General features: G+C 43.5%; 1 protein-coding gene across 6 annotated transcripts in view; it reads right to left on the bottom strand.

Moving 5' to 3' along the window:
- Positions 1 to 18,980, bottom strand: part of AAK1 (AP2 associated kinase 1) — a 106,159-nt gene that overhangs the window by 22,957 nt on the left and 64,222 nt on the right. For 3 of the 6 annotated variants that reach the window (XM_019545925.1, XM_019545927.1, XM_019545929.1), the window contains exons 14-16: positions 15,405 to 15,634; positions 14,003 to 14,160; positions 13,025 to 13,141 (exon numbers count right to left, since the gene is read on the bottom strand). In XM_019545925.1, the coding sequence (XP_019401470.1) occupies positions 13,025 to 13,141; positions 14,003 to 14,160; positions 15,405 to 15,634 (505 nt within the window). Of the gene's footprint in view, positions 1 to 664; positions 767 to 10,459; positions 10,556 to 13,024; positions 13,142 to 14,002; positions 14,161 to 15,404; positions 15,635 to 18,980 lie in introns of all 6 variants that reach the window. The other 3 variants (XM_019545924.1, XM_019545930.1, XM_019545928.1) reach the window with 2 other exon arrangements.

Raw genomic sequence — 18,980 nt, 5'->3', positions numbered from 1 at the left:
GTTGCAAACTGACAAATCCCAACTTCAGGTTTGACCATTTTTAGTGGCTGGCATTTGCCAAATACTATCCAAATTAATTCGTGCATTTCATTCTTACCTCCTTTATGGAAGCCAAGCACCTTCAAAATCTTTAGTCTGTTTACCCTCACAACTTGCTACCACCCCATTTTATAAACAAGGCATTAAGGCACAGAAAGGCTGAGAGACTTTCCCAAGGTTATACAGGAAGCCTGCAGCAGAATAGGAAATCGAACAAGTCCTTGAGGTCCAAAGTCAGTATCCTCCTTGCTGAACCATCATTCTCTCTAGATCTCTGGCATTCTTCCTCTGCCCCCAACACCTAATCCTTTCATCCATGTCAGGACAGAAACTTGCATAGATCACAACTCTGCCATGCAATTTATGACAAGCTCCAACTTGCTGGCTATTCAAACACCCACCTCCTGCTGTCCTGGAGCGTGGCACTCAGAGAGGTCAATCTGTCTCTTTGCATCATGCATTGTAACTTAAGTGAACTGCGTTTTGTGGCTGCTGGCTAGCCATACCCCACCTATGCCCAGGGGAGTTAACATGCATAATTATGATGTAATCATGCAGGACAGGACAAAGCACATCAACAACACTTATTTGGTTTTTTTCCTGGGGGTTTTTTGTTTTTTTTTACCATTCACAGCATCTGAGGTGCTACCGAAGGGGTCAGCAAGAGGCAGGATATCAGCGAGCAGAAGCACAGTCTCAGGAGATTTGAGACCTTCAATCAGTTTTTCTGAGTTAAGCAGGAGAAAAGGAAGGAAGGAAGCAGAAAGATACCAAAAGAAAAAAAAAAGAAGATATTAAACAGCTTTTCAACCAGGTGACTGATCATCTTATGTTACAGTCTGTTGGCTGCAAGAAAATATTAGCATGGCTTTATGCAGGAACACAACTGCTGCTTACAGAGCACCCGCTAGGCAAAGGTCTCAAAGCACTTCACAGAAGTCAGCAGTTCATTATGTGGCCGCAGTCACACAAGTCTGTGAAAGCGGGGAGAGAACAACTCAGGTCTCCCAATCCACCAACGTGGCAAGTATGCCATTAAGGCACTTTTACATCTAGATTATTATTTTTCAGAAAGTCTCTCTGTATCCAGACAGGCTCTACACATTACTCATTAGGTACCAAGTATATGCTCAGTGCTATACAAGACAAAGATACAGAAAGTCCTTGTCTTTATACCATAACAGTACAGAATATGGGACAGGCTAGAGATTGATTTAAACCTTTTTTCTTTTCTTTTTTTTTTTTTTTGCTACTGTAGCATTATATTGTCAAGTTGCATCTTTATGGTATCACTGTTCTGGAATGAGACGCCACTTCCAAACATCTGCGATTCCTCAAACCAGTAACACCAGAGTGAATTCTGCCAAAATTTATCAGTACCTAATACAGAAATAGCAACTACTCTGTAGTCCAGTGACCTCACTGCCTCATATGCACAGCTTTCAGTCTCTTTTGAAAGGGGGCAGAATGATTTTAGTTCTGAGTCACAATAATAAAGGATTCATCTGATCAAGGGAAAAAAATACCATGACAGCCATGTAGTCTTTGGCTGGAGTTCAAGGCCACCATGGAAAAGTCAACCTCTATTCACACTAAATTAAAAAAGGGGGGGTGAGGGGCACATCTAATAGCAATGCGTAGACCTAAATGGTGCCTCAGAAGCAACTGAGCCATGTGCAATTATAAAAGGTAGAGTTAAGATACCTATAGTTTTAAATTATGGTATTATCACTGCACGGAGATGAAAAGCCAAAGGTAAGTGAAACATCTGGGACTGGCACCATCACATGTCCCTTCATGCAAAAATGGTTCTTCTGGTGCACAAAGTCAAGTCCTACACAGAGAAGGAAGTTGCAAGAACAGAGAAAAGTGACCTTTCTGATATCCACTCGAGTTTTGAAGGCCCTTGCCTTGAGAGGCAAGCTCAAGACTTGCGGCCTAAATTCTCATTTGCAAAGGTCCCTTTGTCATCACTGTGGCAGTGGGCAAAAGCCTTGAGGTGGGTATGAACCTATTATACTCACAATGGCTTGTCCAATGCAAGAGCAAAGCAAAAGAGCACAGGACCTTGAGAATCTGGCCCTGCGAGCACAGGGCACACACCCCGTCTGAGCCATGGAAGCTAAAGGGCATTCCCAGCCCTCCTACCTAAAATGGCTCAGCAAGGAAAAGGAAGAAGTCACCAGTTATAAAAATGGAAACAGCTGGCACAGCTCTGAGGACACCCATCCCCCCAATTTTTTTTTTTTTAAATTAAAACAAACAATTGAGTGAACACTGCTGCAACTTTTCACTTGTATGAAGACCCTTCCAACCCATGCCTGTGGGATGAACCTGGATTTCCACTCAGAGGCAGCTTTAAAGAAAACCCTATCCAAGAGGCTTTTCTGCTAGACCTTGGTTGGATTTTCTCCTAAAGTAAATTCCATCATGACTGTGCCAGCATCGTTTGCCTGGGTCCCATATGCAAAAGGATGCTGAGAGCAAATTTTTGTCTGGATTATCTGAAAGGCAGGTGGCAGGGGCTTCCACTGCCAGCCTAAGGAGTTGGAGCTTTGTTAATAATAAAAGGAGCTTTGTTAATAATAAAGCACAGGGATATCTCCTCCTCTAGATAAGCACATGGGGCTCCTGCTCCAACTAATAAGAAGCAAACATTGCCTCACTGGGAAAGTATGACACCAAGACAATATTTAGATGCAAAACAGAGGAAATGCTGAATAATGATTTTTTTTTCCCAGGACTGGCCAACAGTACTAAAGTAACAGGACTGCATGGCCAGACAGTAAAGCTGACTTAAATTGGGGTTCAATAGGTTTTATCTAGTCATTAGCCCAATATGTGAAATTGCAGAGAATTATAGATTGGGTCTTACTTGAAGTACTCAGAGCTGGGAGTTTGGCAAAAGCCCCTAAGGCTGCTAAGTGTCATGCTTTCAATTAGATTTATCCTTTTGGTTATTCATGTTAAGACACTCTTTCCAGGGTTCTGATTTCCAGAAGCAGCAGTCACCCATCCTCTGAAACTCAGCCCTTTTGCAGGCATCTCAGGTTGGGCACCCCACCAGGACCATCTGACCATCTGGAAGCACCAGCAACTGTTTGAAATGATTCCCTTTGCCTCCAGCCCTGGCCCAAATTTGTACCTCCTGGCATGATATCTTCTCATTCCTTACATCTCCAAAGAGCAATCTTCTCATTTCTTCTATGCTCCTTTTACATACACAAGAGGGACCATCCATCTTCCCTTTTGCAAAGTGGCATGTCTCTTTTTGGTCAGCCGTACAGCAAAAATGTTAAGTAGACATGTGAATGAGAACTGATCCATTAAAACCCATTTCTGTGAATTGTAGTGACATGCAAGTGCTATTAATGAATGAGGTCCTAGTTGTGGGCAACTGTGTCCTTACAGGAGAACGCAACATGTGCACTGTGTGTTTCAAAAAAGTTTGGATCATAAAAATGCCCAAGATCTTGCAACACTGATCTAATGAAAACACCACTCTTAGATATTTTTGTGATGTTTTCTCATTTGTCCCACGTGGCCTGTTTTAATTCTTTCTTCCCTTGCAAAATTTTCTTTTGTCACCATTGTTACAGGGTGGCATTTTAGTGTATGGGCAGAGTGCTACAGATGTAAAGAGAACTATGTTGCTTGGTAGCAGGGTTTATGAATTAGACAAACGCACAAAGAGGGCAGGGGGACAGGCAAGAAAGGACAGAAGTCATGTGACTGGGGTATGCCTAGCACTGGTCCTCTTGGTTGTTACTTTATTTTGTATAAATATATGAGGAATTTTCAAAAGCAACCAAGAGACTCAGAGAACAAGTCTCAGTAGCTTTCTTAGGTGCTTCTGCATACTTGATGCTTTATTTTGCACTGAGCCATGGGATGGCAAGACAAAGCCTGGGAACAGCAGTGAATGGCCAACAACAGAAAGCTACTAAGCTAGTATCTTCAACTCAGGAGGGAAATGCTTGGCGACTTCAGCCATGACTGATCTCCAGTTCCACTGACAACAAAAGGAAGGACTTCTTAATTAGAAGGGGAGCCACTCTCCAACAGTTATATTAGGTTAGCTACATTAACACAATATACATACAAGCCCCAAGCTGAGCTTTTTGACATCAGCATCATCCAGACATCAGAACATACCCCTGCAACAGGCCAGGCAGGTTTGTGGATTCAAGCTCCTTAGTTTAACTTCAAAAACATGCATTGTGGACCAGCACTGCCACTCAAAAAGTTAGTCACACAATGATAGGATATTTTAAATTAGAGCATTTTTCTGGTGGGCCAAATGTAGCAGCTGTGGTTCAAATCTAGGTGGATGTGAAAAGGTAGACCTCCCCACACATTCAAGATCTAGTAATGCTGAGCTGCTCTTCATCGAAGCAGCGCATTTCAGGATCACAGCCATTTTGGTTACTGCCATCAGGGGCTTTACCTAGATTAACAAGGCTGAGCAACTTGAAGGAAGCCTTCAGTTGTATTTAACATTCAGAAGAGACCAACAAGTATTTTGTCAATCCCGTCCTTGGGCTGCTGCAGCTTGAATGCAGTTAGAAAGTGAGAGAGCATTTTCCTCACCACGGGAACCAGCCACAAGGAGCGTTAGTGTTGGGGAACAGCATTTAAATATGACTGATTTATTTCCTTTTGGAAGAGAGAAATCAAGGACACGTTCCATAGGAAGCAGTGAAGAGAGTTACCTGCATCCGGAGAACATTATACATAATTTTTCAAATGGGAAGTGCCGGTTGGTCAGTAGCTTCGAAAGCCAGGCCAAAGAGAAGGTTTCCCCTCTCAATGGATGTAACACCACTTAACATCAGCAGAGTTACTCTGAACTTGTGCCATTTTGAGAGAAACAGAATCAGGGTCTCAATACACATACCCAAGCCAACTGTGAAATAATCCAGTGCGAACATTTTAGCCTCTCTCTCCAAATCCAGACTGCATAATACATATGCAAATCAGGTACTCTCAGGCAATTTGCATGAATAAGGAATTTGCATCTGCAACAGCTCAGTGCCAAAGCTTCCAGATTCGTGCACTGCATCCCTGCTTGGTTACACTGACCCTGTGAAAGACCTGACCTAATAGAAAGGGTTTTAAAGGATGCAGTTATAAACTCCTACAGAAAAGGAGAGGCTACTGGGGCTTCAAGTAGTCCAGTCTATTAGTAAAATTGAGTAAATGAGTATTCCTATGAAACCTACAAGGAAAGTGGGAAAATTGTTCCCAAAATAGCTCAATGCCACACTGAACAATCAAGATGCAACTTCTCAAAGCCATAGTTCTCTACATCCAGGCACTGCACACTACAAGAACGTTACTCACTCTTGCACCACGGAAGAAAAGCAAAAGGAAAGATAATTCAATAGAGCACACAGCAGAGTCCTTTTCTTCGGATGTCAACTGAGAAAGAAAAACAAGGTTGTAAAAATCCTGCCAAGTCAACACTGCTGTAAGCGAGAGGGCCAATTATCAAAGTAAGTATAGATTAGTCACTCAGAAAGATTTCTTCCTATTGATTAATCAAGTATTAGAGATGAAAGGAAGCCTCGTTCATTATTTTACCTTGGAGGATTTTGCCAGGCTCTGACTAAATCAAAGGGAGGACACTGGACTTTAATTTTCTTAATGGAGTTTCTGCTGAACAGAACTGATTCTTTAGACTGCCAATTTTTTTTTTTTTGTAATTGCATATATAGGGGTTCTCTCCAAAAACTTAAGCACAAGATTATTTCTTTTGAGTGTTATCAGAAATTTCTAGGACAATGTGTAACTGTCAGAAAGCAGTTCCTTAAAAGAGCAAGAATAAATCATTGCAATTAATAATTAATTTTGCTTTAATGCCACTGAGGTAGAATTCCTGACCCCCCACCCCCATACACAAGTAAGTGCAAGGCACTATTCACCCTCTCAATTAAAGGGGGGGTAAAAAAGTCTGAAATGGGCTTTGTGGTCCTCCACAGAGAAATCAAGTTCACCATCCACAAATAAAGTGGTTATTCATTTATGTGAGCTCTTGGACAAATAATTCCTTTCCAGTGCCCTGCCTGTTCTGGAGTGAAACACAAATCATTCAGTTTTGTCCATCTGTGGGGGCTGGAAAGATATCAATGTTTCTGAAACATCAAGAAACGCAGAAGAAACACTTTCCAAGTGCTCAAAGCAGAAGCTGTGGACAGTGGGATTTTCCAAGTCTCCTACAGGGACTGGTATATCCCAGGATCCTACATTCTTTAAAATGAACTGAGAATCCTAAACCCTTCAATCTCATCTATACCCAATTCCCCAGCACCCCCAATTTAACTACACTGGTTACAGGTGTCATTTTCCCACCAACATAGTGATCTTAAACCAATCCATACTGCAGAAACAGTTACATCCAGTAGAACTTATTCCAATGCTTGGAAAACATTTACAGTGGAATCACGCACCTTCATTAAATAGTTTACTAGTGTCCAAAGAAGTCAGTCATACTACTTTAACTGCTGCAATACAGCTAAAGCAGTATAACTTGTATGTTTAGAAAAGGGATTAGGCTGCTTCATAAGTCTTGGCTCTGTGCTTTTGGATGCCACAAGTCTCATTGATCCTTTACTTTTTTTTTTAAAAGTCCCAGCTTCTGGCATCTTGTGATTATGTGTATATTTTAATTGTGTATGAAAACTAGACCTTATAGCTGCAGGGAAACTTGGAAATGTGATACCAAACCATATGAGCCCTCCCTTACCCCCCACCCCAAAAGAAAAGGAACCTCACATTAGTCATGATTGAAAATGTCCTGATTATAATTAAAAAAAAATCAAATCATATCGTGTGGAACGGAAGGGATACCAGTCTCATGATTTTTCAACACTCTGGCTTAACAATGTAATGGCCACAGACAGATTTGTTTCCAGGCTGTGCTGACATTTAACTGTCTTTTCAGATCCATCAGATGACTTTGCCATTCTATATAAAATAAGCAGGAGGGAAGCCTATGTTCACATGTAGCAGTAAAAGCAGAAAACTTTGTTAAGTGCTAGCTCTAAGTCTCTGATAAATCCAATTCGACACCATTTAAAAGCAGCATTGTATGCTGGATCATATGGAAATCTAATAACAACAACCACCACCATCTACGAGGAGCCAATTCTGTTCAAGGATTCAAATGGCACATGCATCTCCCCTATGCCCGAGGTCCCTTTTCTGCCTTCATCCATTTTGCCTATTTAGACTGTTAAGTTCTCCAGGGCGGGGACCGTCTCCTATTAGGTTTCTCTATGGTGCCTGGAATAATGAGCTCTGACCATATTTTGAGGCAAATAATTATGTACATAGGGCAAAATTAGGCACATTTATAATGGACGGATAATGCTACTCTAGCCCGTGATGTGCATTACTTTAGGGAGTATAGAAACCAAAACGGTAAGCAATGGGGCCTATCAATATCCACCCAAAAAGGGACTGGAACTAGGGCAGAAAAGCACAGGCTGCTCCCCTACCAAAAGCCCCAGGGAGCACGCCCTTCTTTCTCCAGTTTGGACAAGCAGTGCTTTCCCCACTTAGCTATTGCTCCAGACCTCCCACTGCTATTTGAGTCTTCCATAACCAGTGACCCATCTCTACCAGGTCAATCTTGTTCAGATCTCAAGAACAAGTTAGTCAATCAGTATAGTGTCTTGGCAGCAGGAAATTCACTTTAGAAACTTGATGCAATCCTCTGCATGCAGATAAGCATAACCAAAGCCAAACTTACAATCCTACTTATGTCCCAAGACACCAAGACTGACAAGGTATGGAGGTACTTCATTCCTGAATCTCTAAAGGTTTGATTTGGTCAGTACAACTCAAGATGTTGGCTCCTTCACACTCTCAGTAGAGCCCGTCAAAATGTTTGGCTCTCCTTACCCTTGCAGTGGAAAGGGGTTTTCTTTGTAAGTGTTCCCCTCCTCCAATGTTTCCAATATAAGCAGTATTTCCTCAGTTTTTAAATTTCTCAGTTAATGTTTCCCCTGTATTCTTGCCCACTTTGAGAGGAGGGTAAAAAATGGAAAACCTTTGGAATGAAGCATTCAGTGCACCCATGTTTCAGATATTCACATCTCTATACAGAAGTGTTTCTCTTGGAAAGCAGGAGGGGGAGCCGGAAAACACACTTTGCTGCATCCCTACATGGGGATAATACAAAAATCAGGGCTGTATTTCAGCAAAGCACTTAAGCATGCACTTTAAATGACAGGAATGTGCTGAAGTCAGCAAAGTAATATGGTGACAGGCATGTCTGCATGCCTGAAATCCAGCATATGCTTAAGTAATTTGCTCATGCAAACTTACTCATAGGAGCTATACCTAAAGCCCATTCATACCTGCAGGTTCTGGAGCAGGCCCCAAGAAAAAAATCATCTTTAATGCATATACTAGACATGTAAAAATTGGATGAAGGTTATTACAGAGTAAGATTCGTGCACAGAGCAAAATCTGATTTCAGGCTTCATCACTCAGCTTAATTTAAGGCTTCCAGAATACCTTGTGCAAAAAAAGTCAACTTCCAATAGTACTGTAAGCAAGATTTGTACCAATACAAGCCACACAGCAGAAAAATTAGCATTCTGATCAAATACTCCATTCTGATTAATCAGCAGAGAAGCTGGTAATAAGCTTATTAACAACAACTTGGCTCACTTCCCTACACAGGCACAAAGAAAAATGTTTTCAGCATGAATATTTCATTTTCCAGTATTTTAACAGATGTTTTGCCATATTTTTCTCTCTCTTGCCAGCTCCTCTTACCAGTTACATTTCCATTAATGACTGCAGCCCTTGTATGCCGAGTAAAATGAAAAAGTACATATTTACAAAAATTCTCCTTCTTGAGGAAGAGATGGGTGCAGTGATTTTACCTACTAGCAAATATCTCAGTTTCTCCATTAGACACCCTCCCCCATATTCTCCAGGACTATTCCTCAGCATTAAGAATGTTAAATTAGTTCAATGAAAACACAACGTGCAGTAGGGGACTGTGCATCTCCAGTGGTTGGCCTGCATAGGAGGATAAGAATTTGTTACACCTGCCATGTAGAGGTTCCTCCTTCGCTGCAAAGTGATAAAAGCATCTAGGTCTGAGTAACATAGGGCAGCCTAATCCAGGTATGTACAGACATACTTGCAAAGCCATACCTCATTTACTTTATCCTTATTGGTGGTATGGTTCCTTCTAAGTGACTAGGACATCTAAGGGCACATGCCCCTTGCAGTAAGCTGAGTCACTCTATGAATCTTCCCCTGCGAGTTGAGAGAACTCGGCCCTTCTGGGCACACAGGGGAGCTTTGGGAGGCACTGGTGGAGTGAGAAAGTTGCAAAGTGAGAAAACATACCCTGAGCAATATCCCATTCTTGTGGCTGGCAGCAGTCCCTAGGCAGAGCGGGTTCTGTATGCAGGCAGCAGGGGATTAGGGGAACATCCAAATGAGAGTCCAAGTTAACTTAGGCAGACAAGGTTCTTTGGGTAAATCAGGTATCTTTTATTAGACCAACTAAATAAGTTAACTTAATGAATTCTTGTCTATGCAGTGAAGAGAATTCCTTGAGCTTAAGCGGTAGAGGTTCATGCTTTTAGTGCCAAAGGCCCTAGGTTCAAAATCTAGAGGGATGGTGCTAACAACAGTTTCCACAGTACTGTAAAGCTCCTACTGTTTGCTGTATAAATCCTTTGCTTTGTTTCAAGTAGGACTCTCCCACTGACCATCTCAAAAGCAATAGATATAGCCTAAGCATAGAACCCGCTCTTCCATAACTGAAACGAGGATTTCTGCAGCAAGCTGTTTCATGTACAGTTATAAAGATGTTTGTGTACAAAGGAGTGCCTATATTCATGTTAAGTGCAGTCTCTACCAATTATCCTCTCTCAGGGTGAACTGTTGATGTGAAAATTTTGCCAAAACAGGGAATGCCATAAGACAGCTTTTACTTCAGATAAAGCACATATTTGCAGCAAGACAAGTGCTAATCCAGGACCCAAAAGGAAAATGTTGATTGCATTATGGAAAAGGCTGGAACATAATACCTAGGAATCTGAGACCAATGTAACATGGCCTAACAAAGGGCAATTAAATACTGGATTTTTTTCCTTACATTGTACACAGAACCTTGATGAACATGCCAGATGAAAATCCCATTATCAGGTAGTACGCAAGGGCTACAGTCAGACAATGAGGGTTCTTTTGTCCTAGGTGCCATACACTCATGAGCATGTAGGACCAACTTCAAAAGGTGCTGGCCTCATCTCTCCTGTTGACTTCCATCAGTGCAACAGGGGCCTTCATCAAAGTACTGGGCACAAGTTTTAAAATTTTACTAAGAATTAAATCCAAAAAATGGAATAATGAAAATACTGACACAAAGTGCAGATTCTCTTCTGGTTACCTGGTGTGTCGGATAATGGAAGAGAAATGAAAGGATCAGGCACAGTCAGAAGCGGAGGGCTAGTGTCCAAACTCAGAATATCTTTCGTTTTTTCAGCTGGATAAGCAGGAGTCAAGCAGCAGAGAAACAACAGGGGAGGAAAAGAAAAAGGCAAAATGTCAAGCAGAAACGGTTCAGCATTGAGACATAGGTTGATTCTTAAAAGAATTACCAAAACCTGCCCTTGAGGAAGAGGCAGAAGACAACAACACATGTTAACACCCCCATCCCCCCAATTCAATTCCTTTAGGCCAAAAATAGTAATCCCACCACTTTGTAGTTCTGCAGCTCTTCTAATCTGCAAACACATCCTCAAGGACCTGAGGCACAGAAAGAACAAGTGCCTTGACAAAGGTCACAGAGCAGATCAACAACAACAAAGCTGGAAATACAACCCGGTCCACTCGACCACACTGCTTCCCACAAAAAGGTACAGTAAAATGCAACATGTACACCTGCAAATTCACAATCACTACACCCATTAGTTCATGCTTGTAGCTGCAGAAGAGTAAAGTTTACCACTCCAGGGGAAGCTCCAATAAAATCTAAAAACAAAAGAGATCTAAGAGTAGGGGAGGACCCTATGGACAACCTGAGAAACTTTCAGAACACAATAGCCAAGAGGCCCACAGAAAATCCCTAATAAAATATTTAGTTACACCAGGGTACCCTAGATTGGGTCTCCATTGTGTTGAGCACTGCATGAACACAGAGATGAAGCCTCTTACCTGGGAACTATTATCCCAGTTTTACAGAAGGGGAGGTAAGGGGGGAAATGACTTGCCCAAGGTCTGTTCACAAACAGAGCTGGGAAACAGACCTACGTCTCCTGAGTCTCAGCCCAGTGCCTGAATCACTTGTTTCCTAACAATAAGGCTTAGCAAGTCTATAGTGCCTTTCCATTAAGAATCTCCAGTCCTGAGCATTGAACAAACTTCCACCAACCTTCAACAGGAGTGAATGGAAACTTATACACCTTAAAAAAGCTGATCAAGCCGTTGTGTTACAAGAAGACTACCTGAACCTACTGAATTATGGGAACTCGGGGCACTTGCCACCTGCAAAGATCGGTCTTGGCAGCATTTTGTTAGAACATTAAACCAGGTCCTCAGCTGGAGTAAAACAATGTTGCTCTATCAGTGTCAGTTGAGCAATGCTGATCAACACCAGCAGGACCAATCCAAACAATATCACAGGGCTAGAGAAAGTTACCTGCAGCACAGTCACTCATTTAGACACCTTCCTCTTGTGCTGCAGCACTTTAGCTTGCAGGCATTGGAAGGCTACGGAGCTCAAAATAAGCTCTACCCAGCTCCACTTACAGACAGAAATCAGCTTGATGCATCTTTTCCCCCTCCCTGGGTAAATACGAATCAGAAGTGATCTAAAAATCTGAGGCGGGCTCATGACCTGGCTCTCTCACTGGTTGCCTTCAAGCACTCGCACCTAATTTAAGACACAGCAAGATTCCCTTCTCTGAGGTCATAAAACCTCAAGGATTTTTAACCTAGCTGAAACATCCTTAAATGTTAAAAGGGTTGGGTCAGGGGAAAGGAAAACTGCCTGAAATGTCAATCAAAACAACCTGTGGTGTATCATTCTAAAGTGCTGAGACTTCCCAGGTCTGTATTATGCTCAACAGGAACCCCTGCTGAAGAAGAAATGCATGACATGCAGCGTCTTTCAGCAAGGGACTTCTGAGGCTGGAGGAGCTGGTGCAGGCTTTATAGGAGAAGGGCAGAAAAACAAATAAAAAAAGTCATGGGCCCTGAACCCATGAAAGCATCTTTCTGGGCAGGAGCGCGGCCCCCTGCGCAGAACTCTATGGGTTTCCAAACACTGATGGGATCGGTTCCTTAGACTGCCCAAGTGAACTCCTGCAATCTAACCTCTCCCCATCACCCCCTCTTCACCCTCCCAATTTTTTTTTTTTCATTTACAAGGTAATTAATAGGTTCTATTTAAGTAGTTTAAAAGTCTTCCCCAGTCACAGATACTTAGCATTTTACTCAGCATCCTCATGTTCTTCATTCTGTTGCCCTCCCTCCCCACCACCACACACCTCATCAGGACAAACTGAAGTTGCATATCTATCTGTCCAGCATCTCTCACAGAGTCCTCTTGTTTCCACCTAAGCCTTTCAATGCCCAGTGACTGCTCACTTCAGGGTGGCTAGCTCTGCGTGGTTTTGATAAGCAAGAGATCAACTTGCTTATAGACTTGAAGCCTTGGCTCAGTACCCACCTCACCAGTTCTCTTCCTGAAGATTGTGTCATTCAGCCTACAAAAGCCAACTGAAATGCATCAAACATGCTTCCCAAGCTCGGGTCACCCAGTGTCCATGTCCTACCTGTCACGCTACAATTAAGGAACCCAAATCCATCTCTTGTTTGCTACCAAGATGCCCCAAGATGAAATGAGATCAGTCAAACGGATACAGCTCCAGAGGAGGATGCAGAAGAGTATCTGCCCCCTGTCACTTCTTATCCTGAGCACGGCTCCTTCAGAACAAGTCCGTGTGCTTACCTGATCCAGCTGCAAAGGAGGAGGAACCAAAAGCATCTGCGTGGGTTGTCGAGGGAGCTGGCTGGAAGCCTGGAATCAAGTTCTCTGTAGAATTGCCAACCTTTTCTGGAGCTTTACCTGAAATTCCAGATGACTGGGTTTTGCAAGAAGGTACACCTGTTCCAGGTGCCACTTCCCTATAATGTAAACCACTTTAAAGACAATGCACCAATACTATGTCTTAATTTACACTTCTGGCAAGCCACTGTTTGCAGATATAGTGTGTAACAGTTTAACTGATGGAGTGTTTTTGCTAGACCTGCCATTTGTTCACAAAAATAGTATCTTGTTCCTGATTTCAAGGGCACTCTTTCAAGACAGAAGGAAAGAGATGCAGGCAAAGAGCAATTAAGACAACTTTGCTATGGATACAGAGATGCAAGTTCAAGGATCACTCTGACCCAACTGCCTACAGACTGTTTGTCATTTGGGCTGGAGAATCTAGGGTAGCTGACATGATGCCACAGAAAACACTGAGCTTTAACCACACATAGGCGTATGCCTTAAGAACAAAAAGCCATTTAAATGTGGTCCACCTATTCTCAGGTAGACTTTTGACCATTCATATTTGCAAAGAGAGTGGCGCTTAGAGGTGCACAGAGGTTACAGCTCAATAGAACCAGATGAATAAGACATTATGAAGGGCTCATGCAGTTATGTCATGCACCCACAAAGAGAAAGACACTTGGAGGGCAAGGGGCAATCCTCAAATGGTGTAAAGAGTACTCAGCAGAACAACAGTAGTTGGAGCCTGTTGAGGATCTGACCATTTTACTTTGGGTTTACTATCCAAAAAAGGAACAAGACATGAGCAGATCAGTTATGTGGGGCCTCAAGCTCATAAGAACTATCTAAATCCTTATTCCCTCACCATCACCACCTCCCCACCTCTGCCTAGCAGCAATGCCTGGCAGACACTGAGTCCCCCCAGCAGCTTACCATCACTCAGTTTTGCAAAGTCCTTGTTCAACAACTCCTCGGCTGTGAGCTTGGAGAAATTGTCATCATCAAATGGGTTCCACGTGGAGACATCCGGGGGGTTGTAAACGTTCTGCTGAGAGGTCCTGGGGGAGCCAGAGGGTGTGGTCGAGGCTGACCTGCAGCCACCACAAACAAAAAAATACATTAATGGTCCATGAAGTCAGCTTGTGTCGTGCAGAAAATTAGACAAAGTGTAGGTGTCCTTCTAGCCCTATACATTCAGCGAAGCTTACTGTATATGCTCCTTTTCTTCTGAAACATACCAAGTGGCCTCTCTACTCCTATGTGAGGTCTTTGATGCATTTGATAGCAACAGACAGGGTAGAGCTGCACCTTATAAAACTGATTCAGAGATGCATTATAGTTATTATTTAATAATTGTATTTTATATTATAGGCAAGGCTTATATTATAGGCTTCCTGTGATCAGAGACCTGGTGAAGAATCTCTTGCATTTAAATGCTTATCTGTCTTTGTCCCAGCTACATAGTTGGTCCAATAAAAGATATCACACACAGAAGTTCTTGCCTCTTGCATAAATTTCTGGGCCATCACAGCTACAATAGCTACATTTTGTGTTATGGTTATTTTTATAGTCAGTCTATCAATCTATACAATTAGGCTCAAGTCTGCTGGACTTCTGACTAATGTGGTTAGCTAACTCTATGTACAGCAACAGGCACTGACCAAGCTTTCTAGAAAAGAGCCACATGGGACCACAACACTTGGGGTTGAGTGACCAGAAGACTTTGCTTGCAGTGAAAGGGGTGGCAGTCCAAACAGAAAAGGGAAATAAGCAGCAAAGGGAGAAGAGTGCTCCTTACATCCTAGAAGGCTGCACATGGGTTGGAGCACAGTGATGCTATGATGGACTCCTTCTACCTGCCTGTAGAGCAGCAAGTACCACCGCAAGGTCAGAGAAGCATGGCTGAAAGATGGCAGCGCAAATGACCTTGGAAGACAGAAGCCCACATACCTCATCTCAGCCTCTTGACTTTGGAAATACTGCTGCAGTCTGGACGACATGTGGCGCACACTTTTCAGAGAGGCATTGCCACACATGCAATTTGGGTGAGGAACTGCTCAAGTGCTGAGCTCCTGGAAAGCTCCTAAATGATTCTTCACATGCAGTGGAGTGGAGATCTGAAGTCACTTCACACATGGGGAGAATGGAAGCATTTGGGTAGACTTTTGCCCTCCAGGAGAAGGAAACTCTGGGAAAGTTTTGGGGGGCTTGGCAGACTGGGGTGCCCAATGGAATGACAATGTCCCTTTCTGGTCAAAGGGGAGAGGGTATGTCATGCCAGCACAAAGCCAGAAATTCTCACCCCTCCCTCCATACCCGATATGAAGGCACCTACTTGGACTTGTTTAGACTGGCCTCTGCGGCTGCTGCCTGCAGGAGCTGGGTAGATTTGCTGGCTGGCACCCCAAAAACGGCACTGTGCGTCACGTCGCTTAAGATCCTCCTGTGCCCAGCACGCTGCGTCTTTGGGGAGGACGGAGGGGTGAGGGAGCCCACCTTCTGCCCCTGGACAGCTGACGGTGGGGTGGTTTGAGGCTTTTGCTGTTGTCTGATCGGTGCCTGCATCTAGGAAGGAAAGCCAAAATGTAAGCCACTTACATGCATGCAATGGCAGCATGTGAAGAATCATTGGGAACAGGCCTCACACTAAGCAATGGAGCAGGGGACACATCACAGTCACTGATCTACAAATTGGGGCTCCTAATATGATCCAAGCTAACAAAGTCTTACTTGCTGCATGGACACTGTGAGGTGAGCTCGATGTCTGGCATATTACCAAAGGAGTAATAGCAGCCTCAGTGCACTTAGGCAGGGAGGGAAGGAGTAGGAGATGGTTCACAACCAGGACAGAGAAAAACATTTCAGAACCTATAGTACCAAAACCCCCAAACCTATTGCATCAGCTACAGGACCAGCTCCATTAGAAGATAGGAGCCCGCTACTGCTGCCAGCTGTGACTCAAGTAGCAGAGCACATAGCCAGCATGTTGCAAAGCTACCCTCAGCAATGGGAACCAATGCCATTAATCATTACTGAACAATGAAATATGCACAGCTTGAAGAAGAAACAGAGATGGCTTGGGCAGAAGGAAGGTGAGAACACTGTAGCAAAGTCTCCCCAAGGCATGAACAGCAGCAAGAAGGAACACCATACGGATGTCCAAAGTTGTAAGGCCAATTGCTAATGTCTGGTAAATTATCAGGGATGGGATGGGGAGGGAGAAATAAACACAACACATTAGACAAGACAGGCCAATTCTGAACCCTTTGGAAACTTCAGAGTGTTTCACAAAATCAGTTTTATTTTCTGACTCCCTCATTCATTCAATTACAAACATATGCACTAGCACCAAAGATTGTATGCTGCAGTGTTAAACAACACTATGATTTGAGATGACCTGGTTTTCAAGTCAACCTGCCAGTGTGCATTCGTGATCCTCATACAGCTCGGATTTACAAAAGGGAAAAGCAGAGCGTGGTGAGGAGAAAGCTATCATTTTATTTCTGCACTCTGGGTGTTCCTATTCTGCCTCTGCTCCAGATAAGCAGCATCATCTTGGTACACTTTCAACCAGTTAGGAGACGTGGAGGATGAAACCTAAAAGAGGTGATAAGAGAAAGATCACACACCCAGCATGGAATTGAACTACTACAGGGACATGACAATACAGGGGTTAACCTGCCCTTTCTTTCCCCTGCTGCGTTTTTAAGCTTACAATTGCACTGCAGCTGAGAAATGATCCGCCCTAGCCGCTTCTAACTCAGCCACCTTATGTCTTTTCCTATGTAGGTCAGAGTAAAATGGTATGTTCAGTTGGGGGTAGGGGGAAGAGGGTTGTATTGAAATCGCAGCAGAAACGTGCATGGCTCTTAATACTGAAAGTTATGCAGCATGAAAACGGAGCCAGGTTTGGCTTTCTAGGCTCAGACAGCTGGTTCCAGAGAAAAAGATGTCTCATTTCTCTTGCAGAAAAGACGATTAACGTTTTCTCCTGGTTGCTGTAGAAAAAGCTCAGTGTGCATTGGTGACTTTTGTGGGGAAAGAGGGAGCTAATTTCTGGTCTCATTTTTTTAAATTTAAAAATTAAGAGTATTTTTCATGTTGTTGGATAACCTCAGAGATACTTTAGGAAGACACCTTCTGATCAGTCTCAAGGCATTTTCTCCCGCCAAAAGGAGAATGAGAATAGGCTTAATTCAAACCCATGCAAGTTCGGCCAAAACTGGCTACTCACCCTGGCTTCAACTGGCTGAGGCTTAGACCCAGATGGAGACCAAGAAAGAAAACGACTCAACATCACCAAACAATCAGATATCGAAGCCAGGAAGACAGCGTCATGCTGAGTAACTCAGGTGACATCCACTGGCCCAATTTATTCCTTGCATCATTTCTCTGGGGTTCAGAGGAACTGTCCCAGAGCTGAACTGAGCCCCAGAAGAGCCTTTTGCTTTATATATGCAGCCTCAGATGTAGCACAAGAGGGAACCAAGTGCTTCCCTCCTTTTCATACCCAAGGAGACTCAGAGATGGCACTATGATGCCCAAAAGACAGGTGAGAGTAACTGTGATTGGGCAACAATGAAAGCAAAAGTGTCATTTCTCCCCCCACGGTATTGCAGAGAGATTCTGGTAATGAGACACCTGCCATCTGGCACATCTCCCTTGCCTTTACTGCTGAGGACAGCTGTCTGTTCCCCTGCTGCCAGGCCAGCCACATTTCCCATTAAGTAAAGAGCACTCATTTTGGACACATGTACAAATGATTGGTAAAGTGGATTGTTCATTTTTCATACAGGGCCAGGTAAAAGCTTCTTTCAATTGCAGAGAGGAAAAGAACACACAAAAACTAGAATCAACTTCAATGGGTAGGCTGCTGGTTTTGCATCTACTTTTTTCTCGAGTCAAGGGTTCAGTCCACTAGGGTAGAGACTTTTCCGGAGTAAAGCAGGATCTGGGGAGCCCTGGCCATCCAGTGCCCCATTTGTAGCTGGGAAGTATGTAGCTGGTGCCCTCTGGAGCAACAGAAGAGCACATAGGTCACCTGAAGCACCACTCTGGGCTCTCATCAATAGAAGCCAATTTTGGAAAGTTTTGCCCAGAAACCCAGGGGTAGGACATGGATTGAGAGCAATTCTGTGTAAGCAGTTCTCTCTTTGTCCACACATTTCCAAACAAAGCCTTCAGCGAGGCTCTCTGATGGCTGTTGTTTAGGTCACAATGCTCAACTAGCTTCCCAGAGCAAGGGACTAAGAGTGAGGACTCCTAGAGACTCTACTCCAACCCCCTAAGGTGTCAACAGGCAGCATCTGTCTCAGCCTCTAACATATTTATCCACAAAACACCCTTCAGAGATAGGGCAGCAATACTTTCCCCATGTTGCAGAGGAGGAAAAGGAGGCACAGAGAGGAGGAGGGACTTGCCCAAGATGATGCAGGAGTTAGAAGCCCTGCATGGAGTTAAACCCAGGTCTAGCCCTGGATTGGTGCCCCAACCACTGATGCTTCTTTTACTCTCAACCCACTGCAACACTCTATGCCTCATTTTACCTGCATCTGCAGAGGGAGAATTTCCCAGTCCAGGCATGGAGAAGCTGCTTTGTGCATTTCTAGTGCTATCACCGCAGCATGTACATACCTTGGAATGCAGGTAAGCTGTATCCCCTACCAGAAAGGATTAAAAAAAAAAAAAAAAAAAACTCTCCCCTCCCTTCCCACACCTCAACCAAGGTCTATCTTAGACAGGAGATAAGGACTTAGCGAGCCACTCCTATGGGGAATCCAGTACTCACTCAGTGAAAGGGTTATGGACAAATAAGAGCATCACTTGTAAAGAACCCTGGAAGGAACAATACTGGCTCTGACAACTCCACTTTGGTAACATGTACTAGATGCACAGGCCACCTGGAATGCCT

The sequence above is a fragment of the Crocodylus porosus genome, unplaced genomic scaffold, assembly GCF_001723895.1.
Source record: "Crocodylus porosus isolate Cpor-Errol unplaced genomic scaffold, CroPor_comp1, whole genome shotgun sequence".
In the NCBI taxonomy this organism is placed as follows: domain Eukaryota; kingdom Metazoa; phylum Chordata; order Crocodylia; family Crocodylidae; genus Crocodylus; species Crocodylus porosus.
Note: the sequence above shows the minus strand (reverse complement) of the source record. Positions and strands in the feature narration are given on the sequence as shown.